Genomic DNA, 17,872 nt, shown 5'->3' with positions numbered 1-17,872 from the left:
CTAGGGAGCAGGGTGGGCCTGGGGTGATGGAGACGGAGTCCTGGAAGGTGGGGCCAATCCCTAACTCCCACCCCCACCCCGGGTCCTGAAAAGGTGGTCCAAGGAACTACGGGTTGCGGTAGGGCTGGAGAAGCCCCTGGAGGGCCTGTCCTTCACAAAGAGGTTTCAGAAACGCAGGCTGTGCAAGCCCAGAGTCGAGTTGGTTTTTCCTTCCTTTCCAAACAGGCCTCAGTGGAAGGGCACCGAAACTGCTGGGGCTCTTCCTGCCAACTTTGATGCAGATCTGGATTCAAGCTCAGGGTGAACTGTCGCTAGCTGTGTGACCTTGAGAACCATCTAACCTCTTCAAGTCTCAATCTTCATCTGTAAAATGGGCATAACAGGTGAGAACTCACTGAGATCCTATGTGAAAGCAGGCTGGGAGCTGGCATGCATGGAATCAACATTGCTTCTCCTATATCTACTCATTCCCATAAGAACAAAGGTCAGGAATGGCAGCTTAGTGAGGCGGAAGAAGAGGGAGGAAGGTACTCGTCTGTTCATCCAACACTCACTGTCCTGGTGCCAGGCACTGGGCTGACAAGACACCAGCAGAGAAGACGGGTCAGGTACAGACCCTGCCCTGCAGGGTCTCAGAGGCCAGGAACCTGCAGCTCAGTGTGTGCACGCATGTTCAGTCGCTTGCTGCTGCTGCTGCTGCTAAGTCGTGTCAGTCGTGTCCAACTCTGTGCGACTCCATAGATGGCAGCCCACCAGGCTCCCCCATCCCTGGGATTCTCCACGCAAGAGCACTAGAGTGGGGTGCCACTGCCTTCTCCAATGCATGAAAGTGAAAAGGGAAAGTGAAGTCGCTCAGTCGTGTCCGACCCTTCGCAACCCCCTGGACTGCAGCCCACCAGGCACCTCCATCCATGGGATTTTCCAGGCAAGAGCACTGGAGTGGGGTGCCATTGCCTTCTCCAATGCATGAAAGTGAAAAGGGAAAGTGAAGTCACTCAGTCGTGTCCGACCCTTTGCAACCCCATGGACTGCAGCCCACCAGGCTCCTCCGCTCATGGGATTTTCCAGGCAAGAGCACTGGAGTGGGGTGCCACTGCCTTCTCTGTTCAGTCGCTTAATTGTGTCCAACTCTTCGCAGTCCAGCTCTACCCTATGGACTACGGCCCGCCAGGTTCCTCTGTCCATGCGATTCTCTAGGCAAGAACACTGGAGTGGGTGGGCACCCCCTTCTTCAGGGGATCTTCCCAACCCAGGGATCGAACCCATATCTTTTATGTTTCTTGCATTGGCAGGGGGGTTCTTTATCACTAGTGCCACCTTGGGAAGCCCAGGTAAGTATATGCTGCTGCTGCTGCTGCTGCTAAGTCACTTCAGTCGTGTCCGACTCTGTGCGACCCCACCAGGCTCTCCCATCCCTGGGATTCTCCAGGCAAGAACACTAAGTGTATAGCAAAGTTCAAATCACAGCCCCAGGACTGTGTATAAAATAGATAACAAGGACCTACAGTCCAGCGCAGGGAGCTCCACTCCACACTCTATGACGGCCTATATGGGAAACGAATCTACAAAAAGAGTGAACATATGTATACGTACATCTGATCCACTTTGCTATACCCATGAAACTAACACAACTTTGGAAATCAACGATATTCCAATAAACACTTTTTAAAAGCCCCAAATCGTATCCCTATTTTGTTTGGTGGCCTAGAAATCTGGTTTTCTATGGGGCAGCTGCATTGCATCCTATATGCAAAATTCAGAGAATATTCACATCTTCACAGAGATGTTGTGAAAAGCAAAATCACACTCGGACAAAGGTCTGAGCACCTGATCAAAAGGACAAGGAGATCAGGGAGGCCACAGGACTGGAGCTGCTGGAGTCTTGGCCAGCTCCTTGGCTCAAGGAAAGATTTGTCTTCAGGACACGCTCTAGGGGAGCAGCTGGAGGTATGAGCAAGGAAGGGGTGGTGGGGGTGAACTCCCCACTGGGCCTGGAATGCAGCAGGGAGAACCTTTGGAGTTTGACTGGGAGAGAGGCCAAATGCCCTGGGATCCTTCAGATGGGCAATGAAACTCAGTGGGACGAGACAGAAGCCTGGGGAGTGACAGTACAATTACACACAGCATGGAGAAGCCTGGAAAAGGCAGCCCAGGGACCCTGCATCCCTTGAAAGCTGGCAGGCACACGGCTCCCAGGGAAAAAGGTCCCCGAGGTGTCAGGAAAATGGGGACCCTCTCCCATCAATGCCCACGTGCCCCACCCCAGCTGCCCCTTGGGGGTGCTCTGCTGCCCTTTAAACAAGAAGCAGCATCTCATCCAACCCTGTTTGCCGGGAGGCAGGGGAGAAGGGTCCCTGGGAGGTCCGCCACCTCCCCCAGGATCTCCTAGGAGTCCCTCCCCTTCCCAGGCTGCACCGAGCTTAAAGTAGCAAGAAGAGCGCAAGATCAGCTGCCGCGAATCCCAGCTCCTGCACCACCAGGTAGCTGGTGGGGGCCATTCCCTCTGCCCCCTGCCGCTCTGTGTACTCATCCATGAGATACGGGTAATGACTACCTTATGGGGGAGTCAGATGAGCAGATCAGTGACTGTCACCTAGAAGGCGCCTCACCAAGCTGGTTTTCATCCACCCTTCCCCCACCCCTTCACATCCTAACTCTCCTTCACCCCGTCCCCTCCCCCACAAAACCCTCTCTCCGATCTCCAGCCCCCACCCTCCCCTTCTCTCTTCTTCCAACTCGTTCAGGATTTATTATCCAATTCGCAGGATACAGCCCTGGGTTATAAACCATAAGAAACATTTGATAGCATATGCTTACGCATATATGCATATATTACAGCAGATAACATGTAGTCTAATTATTTCACAGCGCTGGGTAGGGATCCTATTTCAAACTCTGCAGCTCAGCCCCAGTGTGAGGCAGGGTGCACGGTGCTTGCTGGTGGACTGAGCAGAGACTGTGAGGGGAAGAGAGGGACTGCCTCCTAAGAAGTCAAGGGAGAAGCAGTGCCAGGTGGGAGCAGACACCACGTCACTTGAGGAGCCGCTGAAGGAAGGGGTGCCTGGCCTGAGGCAGAGGGGAGGGGCTGTCACAAAACAGACTTGCTCTGGACTTATAGTCAAGGACTACCCCCAGGAACAGTGAATGGATCAAACTCGCAGGGGGCCACACTTAGCTCAGTGTAAGGAAGAAACTCTGCCAGAGCTCTCTAAAGAAGCAGTGGCCTATATCGTGAGGGAGTGAGTTCCCCATGGCTGGAGGTAATCAAGGAAAGACTGAAGCCCCACTTGAGGATGGTTGTAGAGGAAATTAAATCAGTGGTTGGAAAGCTGAACTACAAAGATGTTGGTGTCTTTCTAGCCCAGAGATTCTTTATGAATTAGAAAAGGATCCTTTTTTTTAATTCTAGGAAGTGGAAAACATCTGCAGAAGAGGAAGGGTGGTTTAGTTACATTAAGCACGTCAGGAGTTTTCAGTGCAGTTTGGCATTTTCCAATTGTTGTTTACCTTACCTCTGTCTGTTTAATGGAACCAAGTGTGTTAGTCACTCAGTCATGTCCGACTCTGCAATCGCATGGACTGTGGCCTGCCAGGCTCCTCTGTCCATGGGGTTCTCCAGGCAAGAATACTGGAGTGGGTAGCCATGCCCTCCTCCAGGGGATCTTCCCGACCCAGGGATGGAACCCAGGTCTCCTGCACTGCAAGCAGATTCTTTACCATTTGTGCCACTAGGAACCCCTTAAAGGAACTAAGGTATTTATCAAAGGCAGCTGTCACAAGAGGGGTTCAAAGCTGCTTTCTCCCCAGCTTCCCCTCAACCTCCACCCTGACCCCCCTATCTTGCAGAGCCCTTAGCCCAGCAGCGGGTCTAGCTGCCAAGTCCAAGGCTGAGAGGGGGCCTGAGGAACCTATTAGTATCGCTCAGGATGTGATGGGATGGATCGATGTGAAAGCCAGCAGGCTGGCTATTCCAGGAAGAAGGAGGGCGGCTGGCTTCTGAGACTGGGAGGTGGGGCAGGAGACGGATGGACAGATTGAGAAAGGCACAGCTGGCGCTGGACGGGGCTGTAGGACAAGGACACAAAGACCTAAGTGATGGGTCTGCTGGGGACACAGAGGATGCTTGTATCCAAAAATAGGAATAAGTAATCATTTCCCTCTCCACTGGCTGATTCCCTGGGCTTCAGGTTTTGATCCTGGAAAATGATAACATTCCCGGCTGGTGAAAGCATTAGTCGCTCAGTCGTGGCCGACTCTTTGCGACCCCACGAACTGTAGCTCATCAGGCTTCTCTGTCCATAGGATTTTCTCCAGGCAAGAATACTGGAGTTGGTAGCCATTCCCTTCTGGTGAACCCAGAGGATCTTCCTGACCCAGGGATCAAACCTGGGTCTCCTGCATTGCAGGCAGATTCTTTACAAGTTGAGCCACCAGGGAAGCCCATTCACACTTTCACTTTAGGCTCCTGTGGGCGGCAGCTGATGTAACATGGACTAGAGGGTGGTGGTGAGGATGCAGTGAGATGGTGAACTCTGCCCGGAGCATCTAAACCCGGTACTTGTCCATTCCCCTCCCCTGACAGGCACAGGTGCCTCGGCTGTGCTGGCTTCACGCCCTATTTTTCCAGGGAGCAGATTCTGATGGAGTGAGAGGGATGAGGGTCCGAGGTGTCCCGAGAGGGGCAGGGGCATGGAACAAGTTCCAATGCTTGAACAGTGGGCTTATTTTACCCACTTTTCAGTTTTGTCCCATCCCACGCCTAGACCTGGCCCCAAGAAAAGACAGAAAGGGCCAGACCGTGGGGGTCAGAGGAGGAGACAGAGAGGGGATAAAGGGGCAGGTGGAGGCTTCTCACTTCCAGGAGGACCGTCTACTGCCCTGCTTGGCCATCCAGGCTGCCCCCTTCTCTGACAGCAAGGATGGACATGGGAAAAACCTCACCCGGGGACTCCCCTCGATTTCTCCAGGCTGTTTGATTGGGTTAGTTCTTTGTTGTTTTGTTGCTATTTTTTAATTTTCTTGGCTGCACTGCATGGCATGTGGGGTCTTAGTTCTCTGGTCAAGGATTGAACCCCGGAGCCTCCTGCAGTGGATGGAAACGCAGAGTCTTAACCACTGGACTCCCAGGGAAGTCCTTGTTTGCTTATTAACTGCTGGGGCCCAGCAGGCATCTCTGAGCTGAGACCTGCTTTTGTTGTTTCCTAAGCTTCTTCGCATACTGTGGATCTATCCCCACAACGGTCCAGGAAGCAGGTATCATCATTATTCCTGGGTAGAGACGGAACAGGCCAGCCCAGGTGGCTCAGAGGTAAAGAATCCACCTGCAGAGCAGGAGCCACAGGAGACAAGGGTTGGATCCCTGGGTTGGGACAATCTCCTGGAGCAGGAAATGGCAAGCTACTCCAGCGTTCTTATCTGGAGAATCCCATGGACAGAGGAGCCTGGCGGGTTACAGTCCAGGGGGTCGCAAGGAGTCGGACACGACTGAGCGTGGATGCACCGCACATAGAGACCAGACATTGGAGCAGGAGAGACGCAGGGCAGGTCTCAGAACTCACGGGCAGGCCAGGCCCAACCCAGGTTTCTGATTCCAGGTTACAGAGGTGATACACAGGTGGCAGAAGGTGTAGGGGCGCAGAACTTGTAGCCACACAAGAAAAATGACATTAGAAATGCCAAAGCAAGCGTGAACAACAAACAAACAAAAAGATGATTTGAACTATCTACAGCAATACCAGGAAAATACACAGCATATTATGCTTGTGACCATGAAGAGTCAATCCAGAGCATTCATTGGAAGGACTGATGCTGAAGCTGAAGCTCCAATACTTTGCCCACCTGATGCAAAGAGCCGATTCATTGGAAAAGCCCCCAACTCTGGGAAAGACTGAGGGCAGGAGAAGAGGGCGACAGAGGGCGAGATGATTGGATGGCATCACCGACTCAACAGACATGAGTTTGAGCAAATTCTGGGAGACTGTGAAGGACAGGGAAGCCTAGTGTGCTACAGTCTATGGGATTGCAGAGTCGGACATGACTTAGCAACTGAACTGAACTGAATGAAGAGTCACTGGGTCCAGCCTGAGGGTCTCAAAAGGTAACTCTGTGGCAGGGCTGGGTGATCTCACCAAAGGGGCCTCGGGGACCATGGTGGGGAACCCCAACTTTCGTTGAAAGTCTCCTAACAGCAAACTCCCCCAGCCCTGTGGGGGTGACTGGGACAGCCACCCCCAGGCTCCTCACCTCGCCTCCCCGAAGCTCACTAGTACTAGGTACTTGCAGATGTTCTGATTTTTTTTTTTCCCATTAAAGAAAAATAATGCCATCCACAATACAACTGTACTTGGTCCAAAACCTGCTTATTAAAAATCTACTTTGGGGAAGAAGGAGCGTAAGCGGTGTGATTCCCCAGGGAATGATCTCTGTTATGCCTAATTTTGACGCTAGGAAAATAGAATTAGATTCCTATTCCTAATTCAACTTGCAGCGTCTCTCGGCCCTGCATTAATAAGGGAGATGGAAGAGTGTCTCCTCCCAAGCTCTGAGCTGCATTTCCCTTCAGTCCCTCATTTCTTCATTCTTTGATTAGATTTTTAATCCTCTTTGCCCTTGAACTTCTGCTCTGCCCCACTTTTCTTCTGCCTCTGGTAGGTGGGGCCAGTCACTCAGCAGCCTGTAGAGATGGGTTCTTCTCCTCTGAGCAGAGGCGGCAGTGTGTGGTTGATGATTCCCGCCTGGGCTGTGGGCCGGCCTCACCAGCACCTGAGCAGACTCATCCTCTCCAGGATTACTGTCTGTGCTCAGCCATCTTGCACCCACTCAAGGGAGGAAGGGGCTACACTGTTCCAGAGAGATCTCTGCCCTGCCAAGGACACTGTGCCTGCCCTGCAGAACCCACCCCGAGCCCTCCTGAGCCTGGTGCAGCCCAGGAGGGTGGGAGGGGCCAGAGAGGAGGAAGCCCCAGCTCAGATTTGTCATGTACCAGCTGTGTGACCTTAAGTCAAATCACTTAGCAGCTCCCAGACTCTTTGCTCAGCTCGGAATGACTGAGAAAGAGGGAGGTAAAGTGGGGAAACATAAGTGAAAGTGCTTTGCAATCTGCAAGGAACTATTTGAATGTCAGAGAATGTCAATTCCAATGGAAAGAGCCCTGGGCTAGGAGGCAACCATATCTAGCATAGTGCTCGGCACACGGCAGGTGCTTAACCAACATCTGAGCAACTCATGTCCCAAAACCCAGGAAGAGCTGCAGCAGAGGAAACAGGGCTCAGCTTTAAAGCAAGTGGGACTGTGGCTAGACACAAGAAAGAACTACCTGTCGGGTTGCTGAGACACTGTAACCCAGCACAGACAAGAGCTGCAGAGCAACCGTTGCCTGGCCTTATTTACAGCCTGTCCTGTCCTCCAGCATCCCCAATGGATGCATGGGGTAAGCCAGTTCAGTCCTGCCTGAGTGGGCTGGTGGCAGAAATTTCCCAGGGAGAATCCTTGATTCTGTTAAACCTTTCAGTGGTGTAAAGATGCCACGCAAGGAAGGCCACCTGGTGGGACGCAATGTATCCCAACTGTGTTTCATCGAACACTAGCATCCTGTGTGGGCTTTTAGATCAGCATCCTTTTGGGGGTATATGATCAAACCTATCTGGAAGATGCTGAGGTAAATAGTTGTTTTGGCCACAGGACAACTCAGAGTGCCCATGGTAATGTGTGCTGAAATTCTCCATGAGGGAGAAGGAGAATGAAGTGTTATCTAAACATTTCTCTCTCTTTTGGGGGCTACAAAATGCTTTGTCCACAAAACCTTATCATCTAAAGCAATGCTATCCAATAGAACTTTTTGTGAGGATGGAAATGTTCTCTAACTGCACTGTTCATATGAGGTTTTTGAGCATTTGAAGTATGGCTAGAGAGACTAAGAAACTGGACTTTAAATTGTATTGAATTTTAAAATGGGACATTCCAACATTTCCAAAATCACCGGGTTGTTGAATAATTAAAGCATAAAAAAAACAAAAAAAAACAAAAAAAAACAAACCATGCATAGGGGACTCCCCTGGTGGTCTAGTGGCTAAGAACTCACCTTCCAATGCAGGGGATGCAAGTTTGATCCCTAGTTGGGGAACTAAGATCTTACAAGCTGCGGGGCAACTAAGCCAGTGCCGCAACTACTGAGCCTGCCCGCCACAACTACGGAGAAGCCCATATCGCAACTAGATAGCCTACACGCCACAACTAAGGCCCGCCACAGCCAAATAAAATAAAAAATATATATTTGAAAAGTATGTATAGCTGGGACTCAGTTACTTTGCTTCTTGGGTAGCACAGAACAAGTACTCATTTTGTATTAAATAAATGAACGAATGTACAAGTGGAGGCAGTGAGGTGCAAAGGTCCCATAAGAAACGGGTCTGGCCCTTGGCAGGGAGGGGGCTTTTGTTTTCAGATGCTGTGGGCATTCCAGGTTGGAGGACAGGCTTACCACACTGAGCGGTTCTGAGAAGCCATAGCGGCCCGAACAGGAATGGTGTACCTTTGCCCGTGCAGCCCACCCAGACCCGCACGGTAAAACCTGCACAGGACACGGATGTGGGGGCTTGCACTCCGGGCCCCGGCAGGAGCCAGTGGCCAGCACCTGCCTGATTGCATGTGGGTGCACAGCTGCCACGGAGGGGTGGAACACAGATGCAGATTTGCTAGAATGTGCTGGCCTAAATTAGCTAAATCTCATAAACACTGAATTTATGTCGCAAATTGAGAGTCAGAGAAAACACATTTCTAAAACCTGCATTTGCAAGGAAAAAAAAAACTTTACCAGGAATTGACCTTGAACCTTGTACCATCAGCCAAACCCGCTCTCCAAGGAAAGAAGCTCTTCAACCCATCAAATACAAATGCATCCAATTTTATATTTTCCCTCTCTCTCTCTCTCTCTTTTTGTGGCTCTTTAACAATGAGGCTGAAAATGTGGGAATCGCATTTGCAGATGCAGAAAGTCTTGGCGGTTGGCCAGTCTTCCTGTAAACGAGCTTGTTGCTGTTCGGCCCACGCCCGGGGAATTTCTGACAAAGGGGTCCCCTGGACTCCTCTCTCTTTCACATACACACACAGAGGCAAACAGTCAAGGACACCTGGGAAGGCCCGAATCCTCTGGTTATCATCTCTAAGATCAGAAAGAGCCCTCCCCTGCGGGGTGTGGTCTCCAGCCAGGGAGAGGCAAACCAGTCCGGTTGACACAGACAGGACCTGACCGTCTGGGCGCAGCCAGCCTGGGGAAACTTACATTCTGCTTTGGCACAGATGAGGCAGGCGGTGGTGCAGTTGAAGAAGTTCAGGACCCCAGCCACAGCCACGCTGATGTCGGTGTTGCTAGGGTGGAGGTTCAGGGTTGTGAATCTCTGGAACTGGAACTTGATAAACTCCTCTGGGGCCACTTTGAAATGAGGGACCTGGGAGGAGGAACGAAAAAAAAATGGGCAGCGGGGAAGATTGGAGAACAAGTGAGAGAGAAAGAAAAGAGGGACGGGTGAGATGAGGCTGCAGAGGGTGGATTCTTCCATGAGCAACCTTTGCCTGGTCGGAGATGGGGCTTATGGGAGTCAGGGCACCCACACCACAGGAGGAAGATGAGATGGCATCTCTGGCAAAGCTCGGGACCCAGGATGGCACACCGTGCAGCCAGAGACCTGGATAAATGGACTGTGGACCGTGGAACGGAGTTCTGTGCCCTCAGGAAGGCAAAACAATAGGTCTTTATTTTCAGCTGCCCACTGCTAGGCAGAGAGACAAAGGGCTCTTGAAGGCATAATCCTTTTATTATTTCTAGTTAATGAATCAGAGCAGAGATGGCAAAAAGAGAAAAATATTGCCCTAGGGACTAACCAAAGGGCCCCCTCAACCCAGCCTAGCCAACAGATGTATAAACCAGCTCTGGACAAAATTTCTAGGTGAAAGCCTGGGATGTGTTCCTCTGAAGACACACGTGAGGATGGGAAGCGCTGAGCGCTGGGAAACCAACTAGAGAGCCTCCGAATGGAGCCAGGTAAATAAATACCTGCTTTGGCTTCATTAGGACAGTGTCAGGTTCTCTCTGCATCTATTACTGACATTTCCGGGAGGCACTGCCCCTGCCTTCTGCCTCTGTTCTCCCAGAAATAGATAGTAACAGGCTGTGATGGCTGCTTTATTGGCGGCTTAGGCTACTGGGTAGGTAATAGGAAGGTTAAAATGTAATAAGCTGCCATCCTCCTTGATTGCATTCTGTCACCCTGGGACCCAGAGCCAGAAGAGCTAAAGGCTGTCCATGTCTCTACCAGAGATGGGGCTGAAACCTCATCCCTCATGCTCACTTAGGGTGCCCAATGTAAGGGTTAGGTTACTATGAGTGTGCATTTGAACTAACGTGAAAGTGAGCAAGATTGAGGGTAGACGGCAAGAAGAACTCCATGGTAGTGAATTGGTTGGTTCCTAGACTGGGTTATTCAGGCATGATTGCAGAAATTGTCTCTGCCTGGGCTGGCCCAGAGTCTGGGATGATGTTGACATGGTCTCTGGAAAATTCTGCTAACTTATCCTTTTAAGTTTCTGGAAGAAGTCAGCCAGAGACCAGAGTTCCCCTGAGACTGGGATGAGGGGAGGGTAAAGATTTAGCAGAAACTCGGGAGAAAATTCCAGAATTCAACTAGGATAAGCCCTTTAACCATAGAGAGAAGGCAACCAATATTTCCCAGCAGAGAATGGAAAGCATAGCACTGGGGAGACGGCCTGATGAGTAATGACCGAAGAGGCTGAAAAGTGACATTGACCTGGGGTGTGTCATAAGGGGTCTTTCTTCCCTGCGATATTTTGCAACCCTTACAATCTGTCTTAAATGAATCACAAATGGACCGTGAATGGAAAAAAGTTCACAGAGGGGTAAGCTGGAGGCCAGGGCTGGGCAGGGTAGCCAGGCTGCTTGGCTCACACATTTGAGGATCTCTGCCCAAGGCCCTCCCTGTGTGGCCATCCAGCCTACTGGGTTCCATCAGCAGCTAACTTACCCCCTATAGAAAGCACCTTTAGAGATTCCCATGGATCTACAGATCCCAGAGATGGAGCAGGAAAAGACTCAGAAACGTGAAGGCTCAGGAGAAAGAGTTTTCGAGTTTGAGTTTGCATCCAGGTTCTGCTGTGTGATTTGGGGCAAACTGCTTAGCCTCTCTAGGCTTCATTCACATGGAGAAACAACAGGTGTTTCTTGAGCTTTGGGAGGATAAAATGAGACCCTGTGTGTGAAGCATGTACTAGCTGAGTGCCTAACATGTGGTATAAAGGCAATGCCTTTTCTCCTTCCCTTTCCCCTTTCTTCCAAAATCTAGGAACTCCTGGACAAGCTCTTGGGGCTGTATGTACAGGGGGCTAGGGCTGAGAGGGTGTCCCTAGGAAGGGGCTGGTGGGGAAGTCTCCCACAGTCCAGCATCTTAAATGCTGCTGTGGAAGCAGCCAGACGCTCTGATGGGTCCAGGTGGGGATGGCCAGGCCAGAGCTGCTGCCTCTCTCTCTAGGACAAAAATCAATCGGTAACTGATCTGCAATTATGAATGCATCCTAGGACATCAGCATGGAGGTGTAGATCAGAGGAAGAGGTGAGCAGCATGGAGGGGAAGGGCAGTGAGGCAGAAAGCTGCCAGCTGCAGAAATGTTAGCAGCATTTAAAGGGATGAACTCCTCGATGAGGACTCCATTTCTTTTTCCTGAAGCTGAGGGGAATCAGTGTAAGGCAGTTCAGCCTCATAAAATATTAAAAGAAATGCATAATCTGAATGGAAAGGAAAGGTTGCTCTGAAAGGAACATGACCAGACAGATGAGGGGTAACTGTCTGGCAGTTCCCTGAGCAGCATAGCCTGTCTGGCTGGTCACTGGCATGAGGTCCCTGGCAGCAGGATGGGAAGATGGGTGCAACTCGGGGTCTCTGCCTCCGGCCTGAAATGCCAAGCAGGGTTAAAGGATGTGGTCGTCGAGATAAAATAACCACTGAACCCCAAGAGGAGGCCATTCTGGAGTGGAGATAGGGCGGGGGGATGACTACAGGGGACAGAGATGAAAGACAGGAGACAATGGGTAGCTTGGCAACCTCACGTGGTGAAGATCACAACGAGTAGGAAGTAACAGCCTGCCATAGACGTGAGTTGTTACTTGGAGCCAGCGAGAAAGATTTAAATTAAACATCAGGTCCAGCTCACAGAGGCTGAGGGCTGTGAGATGCTGGAAGGGACTGCGGTGGGACAGAAGCTCTTTTTTTGGCCTGGGCTGGTGCAGGAGTCATCTTTCAGGATGGCTGGGAGTAGGGATGGGGAGTAGTCAGCACAAACCTTATCTCTGGCATGAAGCTCAGGGGCCCCACCTACAGGGAGTGGTAAGAAAGACCCATTGCAGGATTGGGGCTGGGACCTCAGGGCATTCTACAGTGCTGGTAACAATTCTTAGAGCGGGCTCATAACACAGAGGAGCTTCAATATTCTTCTCAAAGCCTCGGGGACTCACCAAGCCCTCTGATCATAAGAGAAGTGCAGGCATCAAGGAAGTGGCTTCCAGAGAGCCTCCTGCCCCCGTGAGGGCAACTCACAAAGCAGGAGCCCCGTCCTGCTGTAAGAACTGGACCCTCCCAAGGCTAAATCTTCTGGAAGTCTGAGCCTCCAGGCTCCTATGACAGGTGCAAGACTGACCCTTCCATTCCCCAGTCCCTCTGCTCGGCCCCCTCCCCAGCTCCTGACCATCATGCTCCATCTGTCCCCAAAAGACCTGTCTAGAAGTCCACTTGGAGAAGGCAATGGCACCCCACTCAGTACTCTTGCCTGGAGAATCCCATGGATGGAGGAGCCTGGTAGGCTACAGTCCATGGGGTCGCTAAGAGTCAGACACGACTGAGCGACTTCACTTTCACTTTTCACTTTCATGCATTGGAGAAGGAAATGGCAACCCACTCCAGTGTTCTTGCCTGGAGAATCCCAGGGACAGAGGAGCCCGTTGGGCTGCCATCTATGGGGTCGCACAGCGTCGGACATGACTGACGCGACTTAGCAGCAGCAGAAGAAGTCCACTGGGAGGCTACGGTGTCACTTTGCCACCATCTCCCAGGATTGTATCTGAAGGGGAAGGACTGATTGATTCCAAGATGGACTAGGAAAGCTTCCAGCAGTAGAATCGCTGAAGGTTCCAGTTTGTTTTCTCCTTTGGGAAAAGGAGGGCGAGAGTTATTGGAACAGGGAGCTAGCCCTCTCTCAGAAACTCATGCCCAAGCATCTTCTTTTTCTCTCTTTTACATTATTTTACCCATTAAGATTTTAATATAGGTGTACATAATTCTCATTTTGAAAGCTTTCATTTTCTGTTTTAGAATAAAGATTTAGTGCGCAAGTACAGTCCAAAGCTTCGCCCTGTCATTTCTCTAAGAATTGAGCATTTTTATCTCCTGGGGAATGAGACCTAGAGGGAATGGACACCACACTTTAGAGAAATAAACACGGGAACTGATGAATGAAGAAGAAAGCAAAATAAGATCTCTTTTCTAGAGAACTTACGGAATAGAAGTAAGCTTTCAAACTTCATTTCAGCACTAAAACGTAGCAAGTGGAACTGTTAGTCACTCCATCGTGTCCGAGTCTTTGTGACTCATGGACTGTCGCCCTCCAGGCTCCTCTGTCCATGGGATTCTCCAGGCAAGAATGCTGGAGTGGGCTGCCAAGCCATTCTCCAGGGGATCTTCCTGAGCCAGGGATCAAACCCGGATCTCCTGCATCGTAGGCAACTTCTTTACTATCTGAACCACCAGGGAAGCCCCCAAATGTAGCAAGGCCTGGCCCCAAAGGCATTCCTCCCCAGAATCCCAATATCTAAATAGATATTCCGGAGCGTTCCTGTGGGGCTCAGACTTGAGACCTCTCAGCCTCCCCTGGACCACCCTCCCCAGCCTCTCCTTCTACCCTCATCCACCAAGGGACGCCCTCTGCCCTGCCTGCCACAGGGCCCCAAGACTCAGAAGAGCTCAGCTTGAATGCCTTGTTATGAATCTTTTCCTCTGAGTCCCCTCCATCCAAACAAACTGAAAAAAGTAAGTGCCTACCAAGGCCCACTTCTTTTCTTTGTGTGGTTGTTATTAGTGACACCTCCCACCCTTAAGAGTCCAGGATCTCTCTGGGCTCGAGGCACAGGCTGCCAGCCCACAGAGAGTCTCCCCACCCCGGCCCAGCACTCACCTCCTTCTCCCCACAGATGTTGCTGATGATGGAGCTGGAAGCTGGGCTGGAAGATGGTCCCAGGACAGCAACCACGCCCTTGGGGAGAATCTGACACACTGCAGCCAGCAGCAGGACAGAGCGTGGGGAGCAGGAAAGGAAAGGCGCTCATCAGGCGGGTAGTGGGCTTCAGCCTCGAGTCCTCTGATCTTCCCCTGATCGCCCCTCACCTCCCACCTCCCGCATCCTGGTCCCCTCTCCCATCCTTCCAAACCCAGCGCCTCTCCTCCCCTGGACCACTGGGCTCCAGGACATTTTTATTAGAGTTTATGGATGGTATTAAATGAGGAAATGACCTAGGTTATTTCAACATATGGCCTCCGCCAACAGGATGTGTAAATTGTCTGGGCTGTCACCGAAGGACGGAAGCGCATGGTGGAGACCTGCACACCGCTCCCCCACCCTCCCCTGGCCTGGCCTGCAGGATGGGTGCTGGGATCCCGGACACGGCTGCTGCAGGGGCCGAGGGCTCAGTTCACAGAACAGCCAGCCGGCGTACACTCTCTATTACTCCCCACCTCCCTGAAAGAGCGAGTCTAGAGAGGAGGAAAGGCAGACAAGCAGAGAGATGAAAGACAGTGAGGATGCTGCAGGCAGAGAGGAGAAAGCGGCTCCGTGAAGGTTAAGGGGAGCAGGAGAGACAGAAGAAGAAAAAGAGAGGGTGGCAGAGAGGAGCCCCATCTTTCAATGCCACTTGCCTTTCGCCCGGCCTGGAGCCTGACCCAACCGCCCCCCTCCTTCCCTGAACCCAACAGGTGCTTTCCTGACCAACCAGCACGCTCTATGACCTTGTACCTCTCCCGGGGGAGACACCCTTCACTCCTCTACCCTGGATGCTCACTCACTCACATGTCAAGGAGCATCTCAAATGCCACCTTCTCCTTACCCCTTCCTACCTCTTTTAAGTGGAAATCAACCTCGCTTGGGCTCTGAGGCCCATGGATTGTCCCCTGGTTCTAAGACACTTGTAAATGCGTCAATTTCAGTTTGCTATTTAAATATGTTACTCTTCTCACTAGATATCAAACCCATTTAAGGCAGACCTGAACCATATTTATCACTCAGTCCCCATTTGACGATTCCCTGTCTCCAGCATGATGCTTTTTCTAGGGGCCCAGTTCAAGTTTGTTGAATGTATGACTGGGTGGATGAGGCACGTGGTCAGAAGAGGAGAGAATGTACGATTTTAAAATGCTATAGACTGAGAAAGGAAGTGAGGGGAAAAGGAGGAAACAGATGGACAGAGAACGTAGGACAATTCTCAAGACACACACAGTGATATGAGAACCAAAGAGCCGGCCCTCAGATTATGCCCCGTGATTCCCAGCTGTTCTGTAAGACGTCCTGCCCGACAAAACTCAGAGCCTGACTGGACACATTTTCCTCCTACTCAACATCGAGAGTCAGGGCAGGGACATCCCTGGTGGTCCAGTGAAGAAGAATCCACCTGCCAGTGCGGGGACAAGGGTTCGATCCCTGGTCCAGGAAGATCCCAGATTCCCTGGGGCAACTAGCCCCATGAACCACACCAACTGAGCCCGTGCTGCAAGAGAAGCCACCAGAATGAGCTCGCACGCCACACCTGGAGATTAGCCCTCGCTCGCCATGACTAGAGAGAACCTATGCACAGTGATGAAAACTCAGTGCAGCCAAAAATAAATAAACAAAAATGTAAAAAGCGTCGCAGCACACTGAGGTTAAGGAATCGGCCCAGGAGCCTTGCGGAGTCAACTGCGAAGCCACACCTGCAACCTGGATGCTCTCTCTCCTAAAGCAGAGTCCTAACCACTGGCCCACACAGCCAAGTCCTGGCTCTCATGGGGCATGGGCGGTGGGTAGGGCACTAGGGTTCAAATCCTGGTGCCGTGGTTTATCACACAAACAATAGATCCGTGGGGGTCTTCTCTCAGCCCGAGGCACAGGCAGGGGTTCAATCAGTACAACATCACAGATCTCAGCTGACGGATAGACTGTGGGCGGTGGGTGTCTGAGGGAGGCTCATCAGTATACTGTCAGAACCATCCCCAAAGACAGAGTAGCTGTGGGCACGCTTTACCATTGTTTCTTTAAGTATTTATTTCATTTTATTCAAGTGCACTAGGTCTTAGTTGCAGCACGTGGGATCTTCGGTCTTCATTGCAGCATGCAGCATCTTTAGTTGTGATACGTGGCGTTCCTGGTTCCCTGACGGGGGATGGAACCCAGGCCCCCGGCATTAGGAGCATGGAGTCTCAGCCACCGGAGCACCAGGGAAGGTCAGGGCAAGATTTACCTTTGGAGAATGCTCATCAGAGTTCAAGCTACTTCCACGGAAGTTAGAGCACATGATCTCAGCTAGTTCAACTCTTACTGCCAATGAGGGGCTCCAAGTTCACTGGCCATCAAATTCCAGCAGCCCCAGGGCTGAAGCTCAGTTCCTGACTTTAACAATAAGGAAACCACATCTGAGGGATGTTAAGCAGACACCCATAAAGTCACACACCTGATAAAGGCCAGAGTCAGTGTTGGAATTCAAGTCTGCTGTGATTGTCCCGCCTGCTCGCAGCCACCTTCCGTATCTGCCCTCCTCCTTGCAGCCACTTCGTCCATCTCTGTCCCCACCCCTTGTCATTCTGCTGTACCTGCTTCCCCACGGTCACCAAGGACCTCTTAGCAGTTCTTATCTCTCTTTCGCAGCTAACGATTACATTTGTTCGTTTGAATTTCATGATACCTTCTGGTCCTGATTCTCATCTGCTTTTCTGAAAGGTCTTTCTCACTTCCTTGGCCAATGCCTCTTCCCTCTGCTACCCACTAAATTTAGATTTTGTCCGTGCCTCACTCTCCCTGGGCATTCTCATCCTTACCTGTGGCCTCCACTCATCTCTGCCCAGGCGATCCTACACTCTGAAAGATGTCCTGGGTTTAAAACAAGTTCCAACCACCTGCTGGGTGTTGCCACAGGGACTTCCCTCTCCTGTCCTGCAGTAAGCATGGACAGTGAGGCAGAGAGAGAGAAAGCACAGGCCTTAAGAGCACGGGCTCTGATGCAAGCCTATCTGAGTATGAGTCTTGGCTGGATCACTGCTGACTAGCTGTGACACCTTGAGCAAGACCTTGACCAAGCTCCCTGAGCCTTCTTTCTCATCTATAGAACTGAGATGCTAAGAGCACCTCTCCTGTAGGGATGTTGTGAGCATTAAGGTGACTTAATACATACGAAGTATTTAGAATGGTATTCTTGCTGGGAAAATCCCATGGACAGAGGAGTCTGGTGGACTGCCATTGGACATGACTGAGCACGCGTGCACACACTTAGCGTGGAACTGATATGCCACAGGACTCTTACGATTATTCCCAATACATCATATCTGTTATATACTTTTCAAATATAGTCTGACTTGATCACCACGCTTCCAGGAAGATTCATTAGTATCCCCACTTTACAGATGGAGAAACTGAGGCTTAGAAAATTTAAGTAGCTTGATCAAGCTCACACAGGTCATATATGATAGTGTCACTCTCAAATTTAAAGCTCCATGTGGGTTTCCCCGGTGACTCAGATGGTAAAGAATTTTCTTGCAACGCGGGAGGCCCAAGTTCGATCCCTGGGTTGGGAAGA

At 51.1% G+C, this 17,872-nt stretch overlaps 1 protein-coding gene across 1 annotated transcript in view; it reads right to left on the bottom strand.

The window, feature by feature from the left end:
• Positions 1-17,872, bottom strand: part of GRIK4 (glutamate ionotropic receptor kainate type subunit 4) — a 343,900-nt gene that overhangs the window by 164,074 nt on the left and 161,954 nt on the right. The window contains exons 3-4 of the mRNA XM_052652431.1: positions 14,233-14,330; positions 9,281-9,446 (exon numbers count right to left, since the gene is read on the bottom strand). Of these exons, the coding sequence (XP_052508391.1) occupies positions 9,281-9,446; positions 14,233-14,330 (264 nt within the window). The remainder of the gene's footprint in view (positions 1-9,280; positions 9,447-14,232; positions 14,331-17,872) is intronic.

Source organism: Budorcas taxicolor, chromosome 15 (assembly GCF_023091745.1).
Source record: "Budorcas taxicolor isolate Tak-1 chromosome 15, Takin1.1, whole genome shotgun sequence".
NCBI classification, from domain to species: Eukaryota; Metazoa; Chordata; class Mammalia; order Artiodactyla; family Bovidae; genus Budorcas; species Budorcas taxicolor.
The sequence above is the reverse complement of the archived record's forward strand: the minus strand, read 5'-3'. Positions and strand labels throughout refer to the sequence as shown.